At 38.8% G+C, this 21,632-nt stretch overlaps 1 protein-coding gene across 6 annotated transcripts in view; it reads left to right on the top strand.

Moving 5' to 3' along the window:
* The window catches only part of POLD1 (DNA polymerase delta 1, catalytic subunit), a 57,867-nt gene extending 37,686 nt beyond the window's left edge, over positions 1–20,181 (top strand). For 5 of the 6 annotated variants that reach the window (XM_058183036.1, XM_058183037.1, XM_058183038.1 and 2 more), the window contains 15 exons: positions 1,902–2,093; positions 3,418–3,506; positions 4,265–4,381; positions 4,810–4,923; positions 5,273–5,420; positions 7,330–7,425; positions 8,394–8,531; positions 12,002–12,177; positions 12,663–12,815; positions 13,809–13,911; positions 14,198–14,330; positions 15,150–15,263; positions 16,451–16,503; positions 17,685–17,782; positions 19,821–20,181. In XM_058183036.1, the coding sequence (XP_058039019.1) occupies positions 1,902–2,093; positions 3,418–3,506; positions 4,265–4,381; positions 4,810–4,923; positions 5,273–5,420; positions 7,330–7,425; positions 8,394–8,531; positions 12,002–12,177; positions 12,663–12,815; positions 13,809–13,911; positions 14,198–14,330; positions 15,150–15,263; positions 16,451–16,503; positions 17,685–17,782; positions 19,821–19,917 (1,821 nt within the window). In that variant the 3' untranslated portion in view covers positions 19,918–20,181. The remainder of the gene's footprint in view (positions 1–1,901; positions 2,094–3,417; positions 3,507–4,264; positions 4,382–4,809; positions 4,924–5,272; positions 5,421–7,329; positions 7,426–8,393; positions 8,532–12,001; positions 12,178–12,662; positions 12,816–13,808; positions 13,912–14,197; positions 14,331–15,149; positions 15,264–16,450; positions 16,504–17,684; positions 17,783–19,820) is intronic. The other variant, XM_058183039.1, reaches the window with a different exon arrangement.
* The last annotated feature ends 1,451 nt before the right edge of the window (positions 20,182–21,632 follow it).

The following is a 21,632-nucleotide window of genomic DNA, read 5'->3' as shown; positions in this document are numbered from 1 at the left end:
GGGTACCTTATTTAAAGCAGTGTACATTTTGAAGTTGTAAATATCGTCCCTTTTTAGCAGTTTATATATTCCTTCCTGTAAGAACAAGGGAACCAAATATAAGTTTTTGCAGGGCTCATTTATGGAAGCAAAACGATCCTCTGCTTGCATCTGCACCTCTCTTTTCTTTTTTGTTTCTGTGCCTATATTTTTCTCCCACTTCTTAGACCCTCCCTGACTCCCTTACATTTGGTGTCTTATATGGCAAACAGAATGAGTGCTCTTCTAGTGCTTACTAGAAAGGGCTACCTAAACATTACATAGCATGTGTCTTCGTTTCTTGATTATCATTCTCCTTGATTTTTGGCATGTCATTGATTTAGAAAGTCCTTCTTTTTTTATATGCAGTTAATTCTTATGCGTATCATTTGCTTCCTTACTTCTTTCTGAAAGGGTTTTTTTCCCCTTTAGAATTTATATAATATGCTTTTACAAGACAATAATTCCAGAGAAAAACAAATAAAATCAACTATTAAACAGCCATAAACTTTTCAGGTGAAGAGATAACTAGAAAAAAACCCTTTATGTTTGGCAGTAATCCCTTATACTCAGATAATAAAATCAAACAAAATAAAAGGCACAGTCACAATACAAAAAGGTTATTTTGACTTGGACAAGTTCTTTAAATCTTGTGGATCTCAGATGGAAAGTCAGTGTATTATACAAACTAAATTACCGGTACATCAGGTGTCAGGATTTAATAGACTGTTGTTTTTGATTTCTCTGTGCAGTAGAGAGAGCAAGAGACACAAGGTGTCCTTGCTCTTGAAGGCCAGCACAAGGCTTTCATCACTAGAGAGGAACTGTGTCAGATGAATTAGAAAAGCCCAACAGCCATTTTGTTCCATTCTTGATCAGGGATCATAAAAGAATATGGATTAAATGGTGCACAGAGCTGATGTCCCCTCTCAAGGAAGATGACCTGTTTTGGGCAGTTCAGGTAGAACTACCTTTCCCTGATCAAGACATGAGACATCCTGCTAGCTTTGTCTATGCTTTGCCTTTTCTCTTTGCGAGGGAAAAATGTGATGAGACACAGGTGAGATGTGAGATGGCAGCCCATTCAGGGTAGGGGTGGGAGGTTGTCAGGCTGGCAGATCAATAGTTCCTCATACCTGCCATAGACTGTGGGTGCTCAATCTTTTTTTGGGTCAAGGTTCTTATATCATTTTTTATTAAGGCTGCATGTGTACGTAACAAGGTGAAAAGTGGGTATCAGCCAAAGAGGAAGTGCATATGTCCAGAGTAAAGCACATAATTTTCTTTAACCTCATTCACTTCTTTTCATAAATTGATTCTTTCTCATTCCACCCTCCTCCATTATCCAATCCTAAAATCTCTGTTTAATTTAAATTTATATATTAAAAATTAACTGTGAATGAAGAAGTTAGCCTTGAGTTGAACTTCAACCAGTTATGCTTGAGGTGAACAACAATTGAGCAACTAATGGAACTATCAAAAAGATATTTCTTCTACATCTGAAAAGAGTGGGGATGAGTGTTCCCAGGGCAGGATCTCAGCTGACCTATAAAACCAACAGACAGAGGACTATACCACCCTTCTCCATTCCCATACCAACTTGCTGTCTCTATCACTTTGCTTCCATTGCTTGGAGAACACTACATGAACAGTGCTTCCTTTGCTACATGGAATTTTCCTGTTTCCCTATAAATTTGGCCAGCTTTGATACTTAAGACACATACATGCAAATATTTCTTGGCTCCTGTTTTTCCCCCCAGAAAGGAATGTGTTATTTAAAAAGAAACCAACTGATGAGTTTAATCATTTTTGTATTTAATTGCCCAAAGCTGAAATGGTATCTCCTTGTCCTTCTCCTGACTACCTTTAATTTCTCCTTGCAGAATGGTTCAGATCAATCACGTCGGCGACTGGCTGTGTACTGCCTCAAGGATGCCTATCTGCCACTGCGACTTTTGGAGAAGCTCATGTGTGTCATCAATTACATGGAGATGGCAAGAGTCACTGGGGTACCTCTTGGCTATCTCCTAGCCCGGGGGCAACAAATCAAAGTGGTGTCCCAACTTCTGCGGCAGGTAAGGAGAAACTGATCTTTTGCTAACAAGGCCAGGAGATCATGAGCAAACAGGTGGGGGGAAGAGATCAGAAGCTCAAATCTTGAGAAGATATTTACTATGCAATGTGTGCAAAGAAGTACAGAGTGTAGCTGTCTACTGCCTCAAAGATGCTTATCTACCACTGTGACTATTGAGAAAGCCCGATGTGTATCGCTAAATACATGGAGATGGTGAGAGTCCTTGGGTTACCTCCCAGCTAGCCCCACATTTATCCAGTAGCAAGTTTATATCTATTTAGTTCTGTACACATAGAACTGTTGTAAAATAGTATTTCCTCCTAAGAAGGACCTTATAAAATTGAATTCACAACTGAAGAATTAAAAGTGCAAGTGCAATATTGATATATGGTCCAATTTTTATTACTTTACTACTATTATTAATTACTATTTTATCTCACCCTTACTCCAAAGAACTCATGGTAGCATATATTCTCCCATTATCTCACCTCTAATCCGAACAACTGTTCTTTAAAAAGGGATGGGCTAATGGATAATTCACTAGTAAGCGGTGTGACTGATTGAAGACCCAAAGCTGGATCCTCTTGTCATCATAGGAACCACCATGTTGGTTTTCTTATCAGTCATATTTATGTCTTGCAACAGTAATGAACGGATTCTGAGTGGCTTTAGATAAAACTGTAAAATGTCTCATCTTTTCAGTTCCTTTTCAGTTGTCCTTCATTGCTTTCTTATTTTAGAATCCATGTGATTTGTTCAGTTTCAGCTAATGATGATACTTGAATCCAGGCATTTTACTCAAGCTATTACCATTTAGGCTTAGAATATTCCATGAGCCAAGCCAACCATAGGTGGTTCAACAAAGTATAATTAAAACCTCATGTTTTAATTTGTGAACCTGGCAATTGTAACTGTTTGGATGTAGATTTGGATTGTAAGCTGTTTTTTTAAAAAAAAAACTTTCAGTGTTATACTGCATTTTATTTCTTCACTACTATCTCTAACTACACAAGGAATATTACCCTGAATATATGGAAACGGACAATATGAAAAAAACTAGAAAAAATACAGTGCCTAAATCATGATTCATCAGTAATAATTAAATGTGTAGCAAATTATAAGGCTATGAAGAAATGGGACAATTTTTATAATTAAATGTTTACTTCTCCCTGAATGGGTTTAGGGAATTGAACTTATTTTTTGCCAGGTATATTGAAAATATAATGGATAAAAAAGAAGCATGGTCAGTAGAATTATGATAGGATTTAATGGAAGAATAGAATGATAAGAGTTGCCCCAGAGCTGATATTTTTCTCTGTTCAAAGGCTATGAAGCAGAATCTGGTGATGCCAGTGGTAAAGACAGAAGCTGGGGAGGACTATGCAGGTGCAACTGTCATTGAACCTCTGAAAGGGTAAGTTTTGTAAATCCAGAAATTGGGGAAATGAGAATTTTCTTACATTGATGGATGTGAGGGTAGGAAGGAATGAATATGTGTGTGTATTGTATACTCTGGTTGAGAGGTGTTGCAGAAATGCATAAGCAAACCTCGTGTGTTTTCCTAAAGGATGGCTCTTTTTGCTTGGTTTGGTTCAGTGAAATGTGTGAACGTGGTTCTTTGAAAATATGTGTAAGCTAGATTCAGACCATGTTAAAGCAATAATGAATGTAGTTATTGAGCTGTTCTTCCATATATAAATCTTGGCTTCAGAAATATGGAGTGGAAGTGGAAAAGAGGACTATGGTGAGGAACAATGAGTTGGGTCCCAGGCTATTTCAGTTTTGGGCCATGGAGAAGCAGGCTCTAATTTGAGACGGAGATCCCATGAAATTGACTTGAATGCCAGACTCTTTTCTTGATGAAAGGTGGGAGAAGGATGAAACAATTTTCTGGAAGGATAGCACAGAACAGCATTTTGTCTTACTCAGTCCTATTCAGTTTGGCAGATTCATTGGGACTGCAATTAAAGGCATATTTGGTGAGATTTCTGGGACTTGTAGTTATAAGATCTTTGGAGAATGCCATTGAAGAGGAGGTGGTGGAGGAGGAGGAGAGGGGAGAGAGATTAGATTACATAAGATTAGACAGACAAACGGATAGATAACTCTCTCCCTTTCTCTTTATATGTAAGGGAAGATATACACATTTAAATAAAAATATTTCTTTTTTAGCTATTATGATGTGCCAATTTCAACCTTGGACTTCTCCTCATTGTACCCTTCAATCATGATGGCTCACAATCTGTGCTATACTACTCTTTTACAACAGGGGGCAGTTGAGCACTATGGGTGAGTGAAGAAGGATTGTTATCTTGCTAACCTCTTACTCAGTTACCCGGAGAATTGAATAGGAGGAAATCATAAATGATAAAATCTACTAGTCCACATTTTCTGGAGTTGGAGGGGCAAGAATGGCTTCTTGATACTTCATGTTGCTTGCCACAATTATTTTCCAAAAAACTTAGCTGATTGGTTGTAAGCCTCATTGTTTGCAAGTTTGATTTATCAAAATCCAAATACTCCAGATCTTTTCCAATAACATTTTTATTGTAGATAAACTTAAGGGATTTGAAGCAGGAAACCTGACTGGGGAGGGGAGTTGGCTGTGGTATGTTATTGAGGCAAGATGTAATTTAAACTGAGATGGTAATATTTAAACTAGCAGTCTGGATTTCTAGATTATTTGTGATCTGACCAATTGTTTCCTGTTTTACTAGGCTTTCCCCAGAGCAGTTCATTCGCACCCCTACGGGGGACCATTTTGTGAAGTCATCTGTTCGTAAAGGTCTTCTGCCTGAGATTTTGGAAAACTTGCTGGCTGCTCGTAAGAGGTGAAAAGGGAAGAATGTGGGAATATAGGTCGTAACATGTAGAATATAGGAACAGAAATTGAATACTTGAACAGAATAGAACACATTAATAGTTCTGGTTCAGTCTTGCTATCTCCAGTTAAGAAAATGTCAGGAACCAGGGTAGTAAGTGAATAGGGGACATTACCTAAAACGCTGGATAGCTGTTCTGATCAGAGTGGACATTTATTGGTTTGGATTACAATATGAACCCAGTTAATGGCAGGAGCCTGAATCCATAGATATTTCTGAACACAGACTGAGCTGGTAAAGGGAAGCTAGTAAAGAAGAACTGGTGGTTTTATCTCATTCTGTTCCCTCTTTGACTAAGGGCCAAGCTAGAATTGAAGCAGGAGACTGACCCATTTAAGCGACAGGTGCTGGATGGAAGGCAGTTGGCTCTCAAGGTCAGCGCCAATTCTGTTTATGGATTCACTGGGGCCCAAGTAGGCAAACTACCTTGCCTTGAAATATCACAGGTAAGTCTGACCTTTCTCAAAGTTAGGGGAGTTCCACAGGATCTGTTTCTGAATGCTGGAAGCCATTGTTATGTGTCTCCTGTTGGGGAGTTGTATATCTACACAGGACACATCCATGTTTCAATAAAGTATTTGCTATTAGTTGTCACTAAAACTGATTCCACATTACCATTGTTGTCACTAAAACTGATTCCTGTCTTTGCCCTCTTGTTCCTTCGCTTGCTAATAGCTTGTGCTGAGATATTAAAAACTATTTTTACATTTTAAACTGAACCAATGTTTTATTCAGTTGATCAATTGAAGCTTTAAAGCAAGCAGAAGGAAGTAGAAAAATATTTTAATTTCATGTGAGGGGCTAAAACAAATTTCCATCAAATGGTTTTTTTTTAAAAAAAAATACTAGACAAATCCCTATCTAGGACAAGGTAATTTAAAATAGCCATTTCTAATTTGGTCATTTTAGAATATAGCTTCCATAAATCTCAACCAACAGGGCCAGAAATAAGGGATGGTGGAAGCTGTAGTTGCACAATATTTGGAAGGAGTGATGTTGAAGATGATTTGTATGGGGACAATTAACTATGACAACTAAACAAAAACTCTGGCAGATAGATGTGCTTTCTCTGAAAAGATAGGCAAGGGGAAGCCCATGACCTATGTGGGATAGCCCAAGGTGTCGGGTTATCTAAGGCCGAAAACAAAATGTTCAGCTTTTGCATCTTGATTGTTTTAGCTACAATTCTACAAGTTTGGTTAGATAGCCAGCAGATATTTGCTTGGAAACTAAGCAGGCTTTCTAAAGTGGGTGGGGAACTTAATATCAAGCGATTGAATTTCAGAGTTCACTATTTTCTAGAAACATTGTAAGAGAATTAAAGATTGGTTTTAATTCTCTGATTTTTGGCTTTTGAGTACTATTGAACATGGTCCCTGTAAGATATATGCACTTTTTAAATTGAAGCAGTTTTTTTTCTTTAAAAAACTTGACTGTTAGGGAGGAGCACATTTAGAAAATGATTCAGAGGAAGTTCTTTATACTAAATGCAAGCACAGCACCTCTCTGCTGTTTGTCTAATGGAAGCCTGGTTTTTGCCTAATTTCCAAATGAGTCTTAAAAGCAGAAAAGATGGTCCTGCTTTGAAGAATCTACTAATTAATTCAATTCTTGAAGCATTGGCATTTTCCCCCCAGAGTCCTACTGATTGCTCAGTTTTTACTCAGTTTAGATTCTCTTAAAATCCTTTTGCAAACACTGGAATTCCTCTGAACAAGATAATATTAACAGCCCAGTTTCTACTCACCAACTAGATTTCATATTAGAGGAAGTGATAAGAACCCACTTACTGGGTCAGAGTCAAAAAAACTGCCTCCCCGTTGCAAAAATATCTTCCTCCTGATTTAATTAAAAGGAAAAATGAAAGCATATTTTGTAAACCAGATGCTGTAGTTGTGATAAACTGAAATGCCTTCTAGTTATTAGAAATAATCCTTAATTCTTTTTCTATTTACACAAATTCTGTACAGTAAATACTCTTGCCTGGGTACGTATTGCTAAAAAGTTATACTGGACTTCTGGATTTCTTTGGGAAGTTTACCTGGTATTGTGTACTACAGATATATACAGTTTGTATCAAAAATGGTGTTTATAAAAATAGATAATCTGAGAGAGAAAGTAGAAAATATTTTTTTCAAACATCAATTATTTCTTCTAGCAAATTAAGGAAGCCTGGCATTCTTAATGTTTGGCAAAGATGCTAATATCAGATATAGTTTTCGAGAGAGATGGTAATGGAGACTGATGAAAAGTGTTGATTGAATGGGGGACATTGAAATTTAAAGTTACTGCAACTAAACCTTTTTGTTTGTCTCCCCAAAGATAAAATAATGCTTGCTAACTATTCCTTCTCAGAGTGTGACTGGATTTGGGCGTCAGATGATTGAGAAAACAAAGCAACTGGTAGAATCCAAGTACACTATTGCCAATGGATATAAGGCTGATGCAAAGGTGAGCAAGAGAAGGGCAAAGTTACATTTCATTATGGTAGTAGTTAGACAGGAAAGCTGAAAAGGCAATATACTTTGTAGAATAGCAGCATACAGCTTTTTTTTCTGTTAAGGAATAGATCAGTTTGGTTGTGTTTGTTAATGGTTGCAATGCCAGAACTAAAATTGGATACCCGGTCTTTTCTTTAAAATTGTTAACACCTTCTATCAAGACAAAGGCAGCCAGGGGAGAAGTCACTAGGTTTTGGCAGAAGTCTGAAATACTTGCTTGCGCAGAAATAAATTTGAAATATTTGAAATTAAGCAAAAGTCATATGAAATTCAAGTCCACTTCTGACTCTAGAGCTAAGGTTGCCTATGCTTGCCTTAGAGGAGAAATATATATGCTATATTCCAATATTGGTTAGCATAAAATCTGCCTTGTCATCTTTTGGGATCTTGTTCTCAACACATTCTTTACACATTTCTTTGGCAACATGTAAAGGTATGTGGGAATAACTTTCAGTGACAGGAAGAAGAGTCACAGACTAGACAACCATTATGCAAAAGGTATCTTAGCCCACAAAGACAATGGGGGCGTGGGAAGCATTTCAGAAGGGACCCTCCCTAGTTTACTGGCAAGTAAAAGTAAAGAGTGGGAGAATGTTTTCTGAATTACACGATTCTGACACTGTAACCTTAAAATAAACATAATTTCAGTATTCATGGCTTACGCTTTTTACCTGGTCTACTTCAAAGGGCTGACACAATGTGATCTTATTTCCAATGAGTTCAAGGATCGGGGTTAAGCATTGGAGGGAATTGCATCTTCTCACTATAGGAAATGGGGGAGAGGCAGAACTGACAAAAAGAAGAGTGGTGGTATGTTATGTCTTTTGACAAAGGAATCTAGTAGCTCTTTAGTGTGACTGAAGTACTTCCAGATAAAGAAGGACAAGAGTTCTTGAAGATTTCATTCTTTCCTTAAAGGTTATATATGGGGACACAGATTCAGTGATGTGCCGTCTGGGTGTGGAATCAGTTGCTGAATCCATGGAATTAGGCAGGGAAGCAGCAGCCTGGGTCTCCAGCCATTTCATTCCACCCATCAAATTGGAGTTTGAGAAGGTACATTTGATGATATTTAAGTAGGTTTGAATAAGTACTTGACACAAGATAGTCAAGCTGTTTTCCAGTGTGGTCCTTTCAGGTGTGTCCAAGCTGCCCTTCTATAATTATGTTTTAATAATAATAATAACAACAACAACAACAATAACAACAACGGAGTTGGAAGGGACCTTAGAGGTCTTCAACCCCCTGGCCAGGCAGGAAACCTTACATCATTTCAGACAAATGGTTATCCAACATTTTCTTAAAAATTTCCAGTGTTGGAGCATTTACAACTTCTGCAGACAAGTTGTTCCACTGATTAATTGTTCTAACTGTCAGGAAATTTCTCCTTAGTTCTAAGTTGCATCTCTCCTTGATTAGTTTCCACCCATTGCTTCTTGTTCTACCCTCAGGTGCTTTGGAGAATAGTTTGACTCCCTCTTCTTTGTGGCAAACCCTGAGATATTGGAACACTGCTATCATGTCTCCTCTAGTCCTTCTTTTCATTAAACTAGGCATACCGAGTTCCTGCAACCGTTCTTCATATGTTTTAGCCTCCAGTCCCCTAATCATCTTTGTTGCTCTTCTCTGCACTCTTTCTAGAGTCTCAACATCCTTTTTACATCGTGGCGACCAAAACTGAATGCAATATTCCAAGTGTGGCCTTACCAAAGCATTATAAAGTGGTATTAACACATCACGTGATCTTGATTCTATGCCTCTGTTTATGCAGCCCAGAACTGTGTTGGCTTTTTTAGCAGTTGCTGGCTCATATCTAAATGGTTGTCCACTAGGACTCCAAGATCCCTCTCACAGTTACTACTATTGAGCAAGGTACCTGTGCATTTTGGTTTTTTGTCTTAAACCTTACTTTTTTCACTGTTGAATTTCATTTTGTTAGATAGCGCCCAATGTTCTAGTCTATCAAGATCTTTCTGTATCTTGAGCCTATCTTCTGGAGTGTTGGCTATTCCTGCCAGCTTGGTGTCATCTGCAAATTTGATGAGTTCCCCATCTATCCCCTCGTCCAAGTCATTGATGAAGATGTTGAAGAGTACTGGGCCTAAAACAGAGCCTTGGGGTACTCCACTGCATACTTCCCTCCATGTGGATGTAGTTCCGTTGAGGACCACACGTTCAGTGCGGTTGGTCAGCCAGTTACGAATCCATCTGGTGGTGGTGCTGTCTAACCGACATTTTTTACTTTATCTAGTAGTAGGTTATGGTCTACTTTATCAAATGCTTTACTGAAATCCAAGTAAATTATATCGACAGCATTCCTCTGGTCCACTAATTTTGTCACTTTGTAAAAGAATGCAATAAGATTAGTCTGGCATGATCTGTTTTTGACAAACCTATGTTGGCTTTTGGTCATTACTTTGTTTGCTTCTAGGTGTTCGGTGATTCGTTGCTTAATTATCTCTTCCAGAATCTTCCCTGGTATTGAGGTTAGGCTGATAGGTCTGTAGTTAGATAATTCGTTGCTTAATTATCTCTTCCAGAATCTTCCCTGGTATTGAGGTTAGGCTGATAGGTCTGTAGTTTCCTGGATCTGTTTTTTTTTCCTTTTTTGAAGATGGGAACTACATCAGCTCTTTTCCAGTCCTCTGGCAGTTCCCCTGTGCTCCAGGATCTTTGAAAGATATAGTTCAGTGGTTCTGAGATCACGTCTGCCAGTTCCTTCAGAACCCTGGGGTGTAATCCATCTGGTCCTGGTGATTTGAACTCGTCCAGGGTAAACAGATGTTCACTTACCATTTTTTCCCCTATTTTAACTTGTGTTCCTAATCTGTTTTTTGTAGTGCTGTTTTTGATAGGTTGGATTGTTTTTTCCTTTTGTGTAAAGACAGATGCAAAAAATGAGTTAAGTAGATCTGCTTTCTCCCTGTTGCTTGTCACCTTCTTGCCACTTTCCCCCAGCAATGGGCCAATTGTTTCCTTGACTTGTTTTCCTAATGTTGTTTTTAACATGTTGGAAGAAGCTTTTTTTGTTATTTTTTACTTTTGTCGCTAGCCTTTGTTCATTGTGAGCCTTAGCTTTCTTATACCTCTGAAGAACTTCTGTTCAGGGAAACTTCCATCGATAGGATATTATATAAAGGTAAACTTTTGTTATTGAATCCATTTCCAGGCATTCATTCATAGGTCTGTGTAATTTTCTTGGCTATTACCCTCATCCAGAACATTTTTTTTTCAATTTTGTAATCCACCCTAACGTCTTGGAATTTCCTGGTAGACTCTCATTTGATCCTGCTTAGCTTTTTGAGATCTGCCAAAGTTGGCTAGGAGACTGCAATGCAGCAGGGCATTTTTTTGTAAAAGGCAGATAGTGAAGATAGAACATAGTGATACTGAGAAGATTTAGAATGACAATAAATGTTCAGAAGCTTTAATAAAATATCAGACTAGATACTATTTTAATAGTGAGAACACAATTAATTTGCACATTTTTGTTTTATGCCTGGGGAAAAAAAACATTTTAAAGAAAGTGCTAGTGTCCTTCAAACTACTAGAATCCTTTAAACAAACAAACGAAAAAAGAATCCTTTAAACACATAGCTGAAGATTTTCAGTTTTCATATGAAGATTTTCAGTTAAAAATCTGCTTCAAAGTCTTCCATTGAGAAGAACAATAGAGAGTTTTGCTATATTGAATTTTATTGAATTGAACTGAACACTTTACTTGGCCAGATGACATTAGGCACAGAAGGAAATTGTTTCTGGTATAGAAGCACTGAGTGTACATGCAGAGCAATGTGGAGAATAATAATAATATACTAATAAAGGGGGGGAAGACAGATAACAAGAAGGATAAATAATATTACTATAGCCACACTATATACATAGACATTAGACAAAACTGTGAGAATTAGGTTTTAAGCAGAGATGGCACAAATCTAGTTGCCTTGGCACGATGCCCTATAGCATTGTTCTGAGGAAAGAATTGAAGCAGTTCAGGATGTGAGGGGTCTTCAGGTATCTTCTCAGGCCTCCTTTTGACCTGTGCAACATACAGGAGATAATTCTATGGAAGGCAGACTCATTGTACTTATTCTTTCTGCAGTCTTGACCATCCTTTGGTGTCTGTACCTGTCCTGTTTGCGTACATATATTTCTCAAAGCAAAGTGGGATCTTTGTACCCTTTGTCCAGCCTTACTGCATTTCCTAAATTTTACTTCTTGTCACTTCATATTCCCTTTCACTCGGAATACTACCAAACATCTTCCCAAGCCTACTTAACAAGCTTTCTACATTCATTCTTGATACATTTCATTGATTTCCATTCTTCCAGTCTTTAGGCAAAGTGCCATCTTCATTAATATGCTAAAGATTTTGTCCACTCCATAAACAAAGTGTATTTCTTCTGAAACCAGACAGTTATTTCTTCAGTTCCTTAAATACTATTCAAATTAAATAGTTGGATAAGTCTTCTGCAATAGAATCTGGTTTTGGGAATTATACAAAGCCATGATGTTTTCTTTACCAGGTATATTTTCCATATCTCCTGATCAATAAGAAGCGCTATGCTGGCCTGTACTTTTCCTCCAACTCTGACGTGCATGACAAGATGGACTGCAAGGGCATTGAGACTGTGCGTCGAGACAACTGCCCCCTGGTGGCAAACCTTATCAACACCTGTCTACAGAAGCTGCTCATAGATAGGTCTGTAAATTTTAGCAGGGCTTGTGTCTGATGAGCACCTGAGTAGCAGGAATGTGTTTGTAGAGGGACAGTACGAGCAAATATTTGTAACTTCTAAACTATATTTTTAATTGCAATATTTCTGACTTCTACATAGTATATCTTTGGGGTGGGTAATGTGGGAATTTCAGTCTCTGTCCTCCATTCCCCTTCCTTTTTTGTCCTCACAGAAGCTCCCTGTGGTAGGATGGGCTGAGAGAGAATAACTGACCCAAATCATACAATGAATTTTGCAGTTGAGTGGAACAATTTGAAGCAGGGTTTCCCCAATTCATTGTAACGTTCTGAACAGTAAACTACATTAGCTCCTAAAATGACACATTGCCCTTTTGGTACAAGACTTTTATCCTCAATCCCATTCCAGCCTTTCTCTAGTTTCTAAAGCTCAGAATTGGTGTCCTACTCAAGAGGACATTCCTAATTGTCACATGCACTGTACTTTTCAGGGACCCTTCTGGGGCTGTCACCCATGCCAAGGAAGTGATTTCAGATCTGTTGTGCAACAGAGTTGACATTTCACAGTTGGTGATCACCAAGGAATTAACACGCACTGCAGATGAATATGCAGGGCGCCAGGCTCATGTGGAATTGGCCGAGAGGTGAGCTGAAAATGAGAGAGAATGCTTTAATTCACTTTTTCTTGTTTAAGAATATAACAAGAGTCCTCTAACTTGAACATACTCGGTTGCCAGATTTGGAGGAGGTCGATTAAATCTGTTAAACAACCTTATATTGATCCAATTCACTAGTCCTCTCCTAGTCTAATCTACCTAGTCTAATCTAGAAACAAATTTCCAAGGACTTATTCCTAGCAGTATGCCAAGGATTGAACCTGGAACCTTTTGCATATAGAAAGCACATGCTCTCTCAACTATGTCTGGCCCCTCTCTTGGGATTTGATAAGGAAATTGTCATGCAGCATTGAAGGTTTGGAGCTGCCTCATCTCTCTCTCTCTCCCCACAGTCTTGCTACCCTAAGTGATACCCACCCTGCCTGTCCTCAGGGCAGCGGAAAAAGGTGTGTGGGCGTGGGGTGGCCAGCCAGGCATGACTGAGGGGAAAGGCAGAAATAGTCGTGGTGAGTGCAGCTGCAAGTGGAACTTCTGCAACACCCACCTCTTGGCTCTGGGCTTCCTGTCTTGGCTGAAGCCATGTCATCTGCCACCCAGAGACACCTGGGAGGTAACAGGGGCCTTTTGGCTGCTCCACTGCCTCTCGATAAACAAAAGTTTAGAAGGTGAAAGTGCCCTGTTGCAGCCACATTTGTGGAGGAGACCTAACACTAATTATACTTCCTGCTGTATATTTTCTGTGCCATTCTCCATCCCTTCAGCCTGTTTTGATTCCTTCTCAGATATCTCTTTGCTCAAGGAAAATGCTCCACTTGGATCATATGTCAAAACTTTCCATCTCCTAATTCTCCAGAGCTGCTAATTCTGTTTCCCACTTCCTCGGTCCATCCTGACTCTGCTCAGGCTTGATTCACAGTCTTCTTAACCTTCCTCTGGGATTACTCAGTTCCAGACTGCCTCCATCCTTCATGCAATCCTTCACTTTGACCTACGCAGCCCTCCTATCACTTTTTCCTTTAGGATGCGTCGGCGAGATCCTGGCAGTGCTCCCAACTTGGGAGATCGAGTTCCTTACGTTATTATCAGCGCAGCCAAAGGTGTTGCAGCGTACATGAAATCTGAAGTAAGTATGGAAGAACGATGATGATGATAGCAATGAGGAGTTATGCGTGGAAGATAAGGCTAATAAGGTTTGCTATTGTGATGATCAATACCTTGTACAGCCAAGGAGTAAATATTTCTTCCTTATTATTATCAGAATGCATGTGCACCTGGACCAATAGCCTGTTAAGTGGCTTTCAGCCTTCAGTAAAGAGATAAAGTAGCTTTATCCTTAGGTGCCCTGGCAATCTAGTTCTGCTCCTGTCTTGGACCCTAGCAATGTCTTATGTCTTTCTTTCTTATTTTAGGATCCCATCTATGTGCTGGAGAACAACTTGCCCATTGATACCCAGTACTATCTTGAGCAACAACTAGCTAAGCCCCTCTTGCGTATCTTTGAGCCTATCTTGGGAGAGGGCAAAGCTCAGAATGTTTTACTGAGTGAGTGTGATCTTTGACTTTCAACAAAAAAATCAAAATAGAAACTTGATTTTGATTTAGAATAGCAGGCTTGGTAGGGACGTTCGCTCTGGACTTTTAATAACAATTAAGACTGTTAAGCTCAGACTGCCTTTCAATTGAGGAAGAAAGGCAGCTGGGTTACTGAATGAGATGGAGCAGAGATACACTAAATGGTCTTTGGGAGCATCGGCCTATTATTGGTTAGCTTTGGAAGCTAATTGAGGGTTTCAGACTGGGAAGCCTGAAAATCAAAAGCATCTCAGATTGCTGCCAAGAAAACTATATAGGCATGTTATTGGGAATCAAACATGATTTGAAGGAGACTATCTATGAGATTGACTGATTCGGCAGATGAAATTTGGATTCATGTATTTATTCATTATTTTTATAAACAACTCAAGGCAATGAACATACTTAATACTCCTTCAACCTATTTTCCCCACAATGATAACCTGGTGAAGTGAGGTGAGCTGAGGGAGTTGGGCCCAATGTCAGCCAGCTTTTGTGTCTAAGGCAGGAGTAGAACTCATGTCTCCTGCTTTCTAGTCTGCTGCTTAATCAATAGATCAAACTGGCTCTCTTGCTTTTTTCACAACAGCAAGAATGTTTTTTGTACTGGGGTTTTATTTTTCTAAGCTGCCCAGAGTCACTGAGAGTGACTTGGATGGCCATATACATTTTCTTGATAAATAAATAAAAACATGACTGACTGGGCAGGTGAAATCAGCAGTATTTTCCCTAATATGCATAAAGATCTGGTCTGTGGTGTGTATGATCCTTCATATCTTTCCCTTGCAGAGGGAGAACACACTCGCTGCAAAACAGTATTGACAGCCAAAGTTGGAGGACTCATGGCTTTTGCAACCAAACGAAGCACCTGCATTGGTTGCCGGGCTGTGCTCAACCACCACGGTGAGATCCTGCCTCTGCCCACATGTCTTCTCAGAGTCCATTAATTTTTTTCCCTTCCCCCACCCCTCACGTCTAACCAACAGTGCATGTTGCAAGTTCCTATTGCCGGAACTTGCCAAAGAGTACAGAAGCTGCGCCTCTGTTACCAGCAGGAAAACTCTTGCAATAGATCAACACACTTCACAGTTTGTGACCTCTGCTGTTGCCCCAGTACTTTCTCTCTCTTTGGTCTCCTCCAAATTTATAGGAGGGAGAAAAGTGTATAGTGTAGGAAAAGAGATGAATGTTCAGATGTTGCCATTTGCCTTGGATGAATATGAAGCTAATAGGCAGCAAAGCCTATTATCAGGATTCCTGGCTTCTTTGGGAGGAGATTGATTTCTGGAATATGGTTTAACACACACATGTGCAACTTCCGTTGGTTAAAGGGCTGCAGCAAGCTTTGCACGTATATGTTAAAGGATGCGGTCCAAAAATGGAAGAAGTCTCAGGACTTATTTGGGAACACATTTCTGAATGAAACTGATGTTTTACATTTATGCAAGACTTAGTGTATCCATGCTACACCCTTAAACATTCTACAAAATCCAAAAGCAATGCAAAGAACTGAATTTTATTAAGCCTTCCTGTTTGTGATAGGATAGTTCTGGGGGCTATAAAAACGATTTCTGGTGATCGGTACATTTTGCATTCAGTAGAGAGAAAACTTGGGAACAAGTTAATTGAATTATCTGGGAAAGGTTAAAGAAGATTTCTTTCTTGAACACTTCAAAAGGGAATATCTCAAAAGTTTACAGTAGTGGTTTCTTTTTGTGGTCCCGTTATCTTGCAAACTAGACCGCAGTTAATCAAAAGGCAGGTGCATAACAACAACAAACTGAAAGAATGAATAACTTGATATTAGTGAAGCAAGTGGCTTAAACTACTCTTCAGCCAAGGCCCAAATTACACCGAAATATTCTGAGATAATAGGACTTTCTGTAAATTCTTTTCCAGAGGCAAGATCATTTAGGTGCCAGATATAAGTAAAATTCATCCAGCCCATTGTTGCAAATAAAATGTACCTTGTTGTTTCTCTGTGCCTTCCTGGTTGCCCCTTCCCTTCAGAATGGATTTAAGAATGTTATTCCATGTGGCAGAATAAGGTGGGTGGATATGCTTTTTTAAAATATTTTGCTCTTCAACAGGTGCTGTGTGCAAGTTCTGCCTGGCTCATCAATCTGAACTTTACCAGAAGGAGGTGAATGAATTCATGATTAGGCAGCTTTAGCTGGCTTATAATCCACTACTAAAGACTGATAGACCTGTTTCCTTGAAAAAGGAGAAATGTCAGATGAAAAAACGTTGAGTTTGCAAATCACAAATACTTGATTTCACTGGGAGGTGGGAAGAATTAGTTTAAGATTAACCACTTGGGAACTGGTGGCAGTTTGAAAGCAGAATATTCTGGTAACAGCATAAGGATTAAAAGTCTGAACTAAGAAATCAGAAAATCCCTAATATAAGCAGTCCTCTCCTAGGTCAGGGGTGAACCTGTAGAGCCAAATGTAACCACAGGCTCCTTTTTTGAATCAAGTGCTACTTTTTAACTTAAATCTCTCTATCTTGACTACCACAATCTAAACTAGGAAAAAAAGTCAAAATGTAGATGCCATTTCACAGAGATAAGAACAGTGTTCCCTATGGCCCATTGTGACTAGAAAATTATTGTAAATACTGTATTTTTCGGACTATAAGACGCCCCGGACTATAAGAATCACATTAGCTTTAGAAGAGGAAAAAAAGTCTGCCTCTGCCTCCCAGGAATTTGCAAAGTAAATTTCAGCACAGCCTGATTTAGCATGAGCAGCTATTGGGCAGTTGGATCAGCCTCCGGAATACCGCCTACCAGCTGTTCCAGGCTGCAGAGATCGCCATCACCTATCGCCACCACCTATTACTGCCTCTGAGTGTCCCATTTTCAGTCTCTGCATGTCTCGTTTTTGGCCCGTTCCAGTCATCGGGGATTGCTACCACTGCTGCAGATCATTGCTGCTGTTTGGCGATTGGTGGCTACAGCAGCAATTCCCACCCACCCCCTTTTTATTTTCCCCCACAACATGCTATGACCTATTTTTTTCAAGTGTGTTTGATGAACAGGCCATCCTGGCCAGATTGTACATGGTGGAAAGTACAGGCCAACCTTATGGCTTAGCAGGAGAATGAACTGTACTTTTTTCTGGGCTCCCCATTGCAACATGGATGTAGTAATGTACTGCCTTACAAATCTACTTTGAGGATCCCAACAGCATAACATGCTCAAAGTAGTTTGAGACTTTGCAATGCCTACTAAATGCTAGGTCACATCCAAGGGAGAACATCTTGCTGCTCTTTCTTCTTGTGGTTCTTCCCCCCCTCCCCCATCTTTCTTTCTCCCCATAGGTGACCCATCTAAGTGGTTTGGAAGAAAAGTTCTCTCGTTTATGGACACAATGTCAGCGTTGCCAAGGGAGCTTACATGAAGATGTACTGTGTACCAGGTGAGGACTGATCACCCACCGCACCCTCTTATGGCAGCACAGGCTCTAGTATGTTCCCACGGGACATTGGGATAAAATATGGCTTTATGCCACCCCCCAAGTGTTTACAACTGCTTATCAAGCTGGTTAGGGATCAGCAAACAGATGGCTCCCACGCAGAGGTAGGGGGCGGGGGTATACCTGAAGCCATTTATTGCCTTTATAAATATAGCACCTGCCAGCTGGCAAAGGGATTGGGAGGGAAAAGATAGAGCCTCATGTTGTGGTAGTCAGCATGTGTTAGCTGAGTTGTCTGGATTTAGAGAAGAGTGCAAGAGAGGTACATTTAACATGGGACATCGGGACAAACAAAGCCTGGCTGCTAGAATTTAAGAATTTAGGGGATAGAGTCTTGATTGGATAGATGGACTTCTGATTGCAATATGGAGTAATCATTTAAATTTTCCTTTACATTAAAAATAACACATTATTGTGTGTAGATAGATAACAAGCACCACACTCCCCCCCTCCCCCCAAAGGTGGCATTAATTTTCTCATTAGACTAGATTTAAATTGTGCATGATATCCTAAAAGGAGTTAATTAAATCATTACTGTGTTCATGGTAGCCAGTAAGATTCCAACAAATAAACCATATTATGATTTAACGTAATGGCCTTGGGCACAAAGCATCTAGTATCATATTTTCCCACAATAAGCTATACCATAAATTATCCTGTTTGAATCTACTCTATACTAAACTCAGTCCCCGCTGTTCTTTTTTTTATTTTGCAGTTATAATTTGTAAGAAGCATTTCTATGGAGGGTTATTTTAGAACCAGAATCTTCTAGCTTCTGTCTGAAATGATGGCATAGACTAGTGCTTCTTAAAGTGTGGCCTAGGGATCCCCAAAGATCTTCGGGCTCTGCAAAATCAAGATTATTTGCCAGATCTTGAGGGTGTTCGCAAAAATTTAACAATGCCACTCTTATTATCTTTTTAGTTTCTTAAAATGAAAAATATGTATGTTAATATCTAATGGTTTTAATACTGTTATTTTTACATGATTCAATAAATTATAAATACATCAATTTTAATTTGGTAAATTTGGTAAATATAAATAAATATAACTCATAAACAAAAGTTTTTTAGTGGTCCTTTATATGTTACAAAAATTCTGCTTTGGCAGCTATGTATCTCTTCGTTTCAACTTGTCAGTTACCTTTAATTGGTTGAAAGAGTACATTGCATAGCAACAATTTCTGAACTAAGGTACCTCAAAAGGGCTAACTTATAGAGTGCACCAAAATCCAGGACCCATGACTTCCATGTGATTGAAATTTGGCAAATTTATGGTCATTTAACTGCTGCCACACTGCTACCTGCATATTCAATAGACAGGTCCCACCCAAATTCTCTGGAAACCCAAGTGGACTGATCCCACAATTGACTACTAGGACAGTCAACCCTGGTCAAGCTAGCAGGAAATCAGATGTCTCTGCTGTTCCCCCGGGGTATTTTTTTTTCCAGGGATGGGGTGTTGCCCTTGGTCATTCTATCTCTGTCTAAGTAAGGAAAGTCTTTGAAATAATTCAATAGATCATGGGTTGTCTAGTAATTTTTGAAAATGAAAAAGGGTCCTGAGAGCAAAACCTTTAAGAAGTACTGGGACAAACTATTCTGTTTCATTCTGATTGCAGCCTTCCCCCCATCCCAGATATCTGGGAGCCTGATGGGCCTTCCCCCCATCCCAGATATCTGGGAGCCCTTCATAGGTGTTGAGACTTAACCCCAGAATTCCCAGCCAAGCTTTTGGCTGTGCTGAATAAGAATCCTGGATGTTCTTGGTAAAAGGAGAAAGTTGATTTATCAAGATAGAGAAAAGCCAAAACGTAAAGGTTCTATTCTTTTCCTGCAGGTGAATTATCTTTTGTCCCTCGCCCTTCCCACTCCATCCCTAAATTTCTGGATGTCACTGACAAAAAATTTGCCATTCTCATAAAAAAAATTCCAGCTCTTCATTGCTCTAATTTCTGGATTTTTTCCCTTCTTTCCTTCAGTCGTGACTGCCCCATCTTTTACATGCGGAAAAAGGTTCAGAAGGATCTTGATGATCAAGAATTGCTGATTTCCCGCTTTGGCCCTCCTACTTGGTGATTGCTCATTCTTAACTGATGGGAACCATATACATCTGTTTACATCTAGAATTAAGGCACAGCCACATTTAAGAAACTGTCAGGGGAGAATTACTGGCATTGGCACTGTTCTGCATTATAGACCCCATTGTCAGAATTGGGGAGGACACAAACTGCATATTGCAGGAGAAATATAGCTTGGCTCCAAAAAGCTTGTATAGTTGTGTGTTTGTAATATAAATTTCTACAAATAAAAATTAGCTCTTTTTCTTGCATGTTATTGGAAGTCACATAAATTTGAATTTTGTGGAAGAATTATTACATGGTTCCAGATGACTATAGGGGCTATTAGACTCGAATCCTGTATTTAAGGTTGTTTACTGGGCAGCTAAAGCAAACAGTTCAAGCATTTAATTGTCAGTTTCATAAACCCAATAATATTCCTTTGAACACCCAGTACTGCCTTATTCTTCGGATTTTTTTTCTTTTTGTGCTTCACAAAATTGACACCAGTCTTCATTCAGCACCATAAAGTTATGTAAAAGAGTGTCTGATCATATTTATGAGTCCATGTGCATTATCATACAGAGCAGGAATACACCATACATATTTTATAACAAAATCTGCATTAGTTTCAGAATATAGTACACTCAGGTTATACTACTGGTACAGTTAAAACAACTGATCAAACTGGGCATTAAAGTTAATGCAGAAGATTTTTTTTTTTGTTGAGCACCAATCACGGGAGCGCACTGTATTTTTGAAGAAAAAAGGAAATATAGCACAAGTTAAAGAACAGCTATGTTTTTCTAGCGTGCTACTCCAAAAAAATAAACCATTTTATGGCTTAATATGATGGCCTATTCACACAACTATTGAATCAATCATTGGGATCTGACAACACATTGAAATCAAACTAATTCCGTTTCTCATTCATTTTATGCAAAATGAGTCTGTAGTAGAATAATGGTTAGCAGATAAAAAATTCTTTTAAATTTTTTTTTCAATTTGATATTATTGAATCATTTAGTTACCCGACTAAATTTTGAAATATAATTTTCTTTCAGATGAATTTCTGCTTCTGAGATAAAGTGTAATTAGAAAAAAGTTTTTTTAAACAATCTGAATTGGTTTTCTAGATCGGGTCACTAACCTTTCGGACCTCAGGGACCACTAAATTCATAATTTTAAATCCTGCGGAACACTAATATGAATTTTTTAAAAAGATACATAGTATTTAGTGCAATATAAAAAATGCAAATAATCTTTCTGTAGACCACCAAAATTTTCATGCAGACCACCAGTGGTCCACGGATCACCAGTAGGTGACTGCTGTTCTAGATCACATTTTTAGTCAATATAGATGCTATATTATATGATGCCTGATTATCCCTTTAACTCCATTTATTGACTTTGTCATGCTCTGTAATCCCAGTAACTCATTATCTCCCACCAATTCATGTATTCACAGTACAAGATAAAGAAAATCATAAATTACTTCTGATCACCGATCATTTAAACCTCTTACCCAGCTGGAATCCCTGACCAGATAGGTGTCAACAAACAGATCAAAATAATGCAACTATAATCAGTTAAATAGTTATAAAAAAATGTTAGATGGATATGGGTTCAAATTCCATCTCAGTAATTGTCTTGAGGCAAATCATGGTTTAGTGAGAAATTTTGTGAACCAGGTACATTTGAATAAATGAAATAAATACAAAAACTGATACTCAG

Source organism: Ahaetulla prasina, chromosome 4 (assembly GCF_028640845.1).
Source record: "Ahaetulla prasina isolate Xishuangbanna chromosome 4, ASM2864084v1, whole genome shotgun sequence".
In the NCBI taxonomy this organism is placed as follows: Eukaryota; Metazoa; Chordata; class Lepidosauria; order Squamata; family Colubridae; genus Ahaetulla; species Ahaetulla prasina.
Note: the sequence above shows the minus strand (reverse complement) of the source record. Positions and strands in the feature narration are given on the sequence as shown.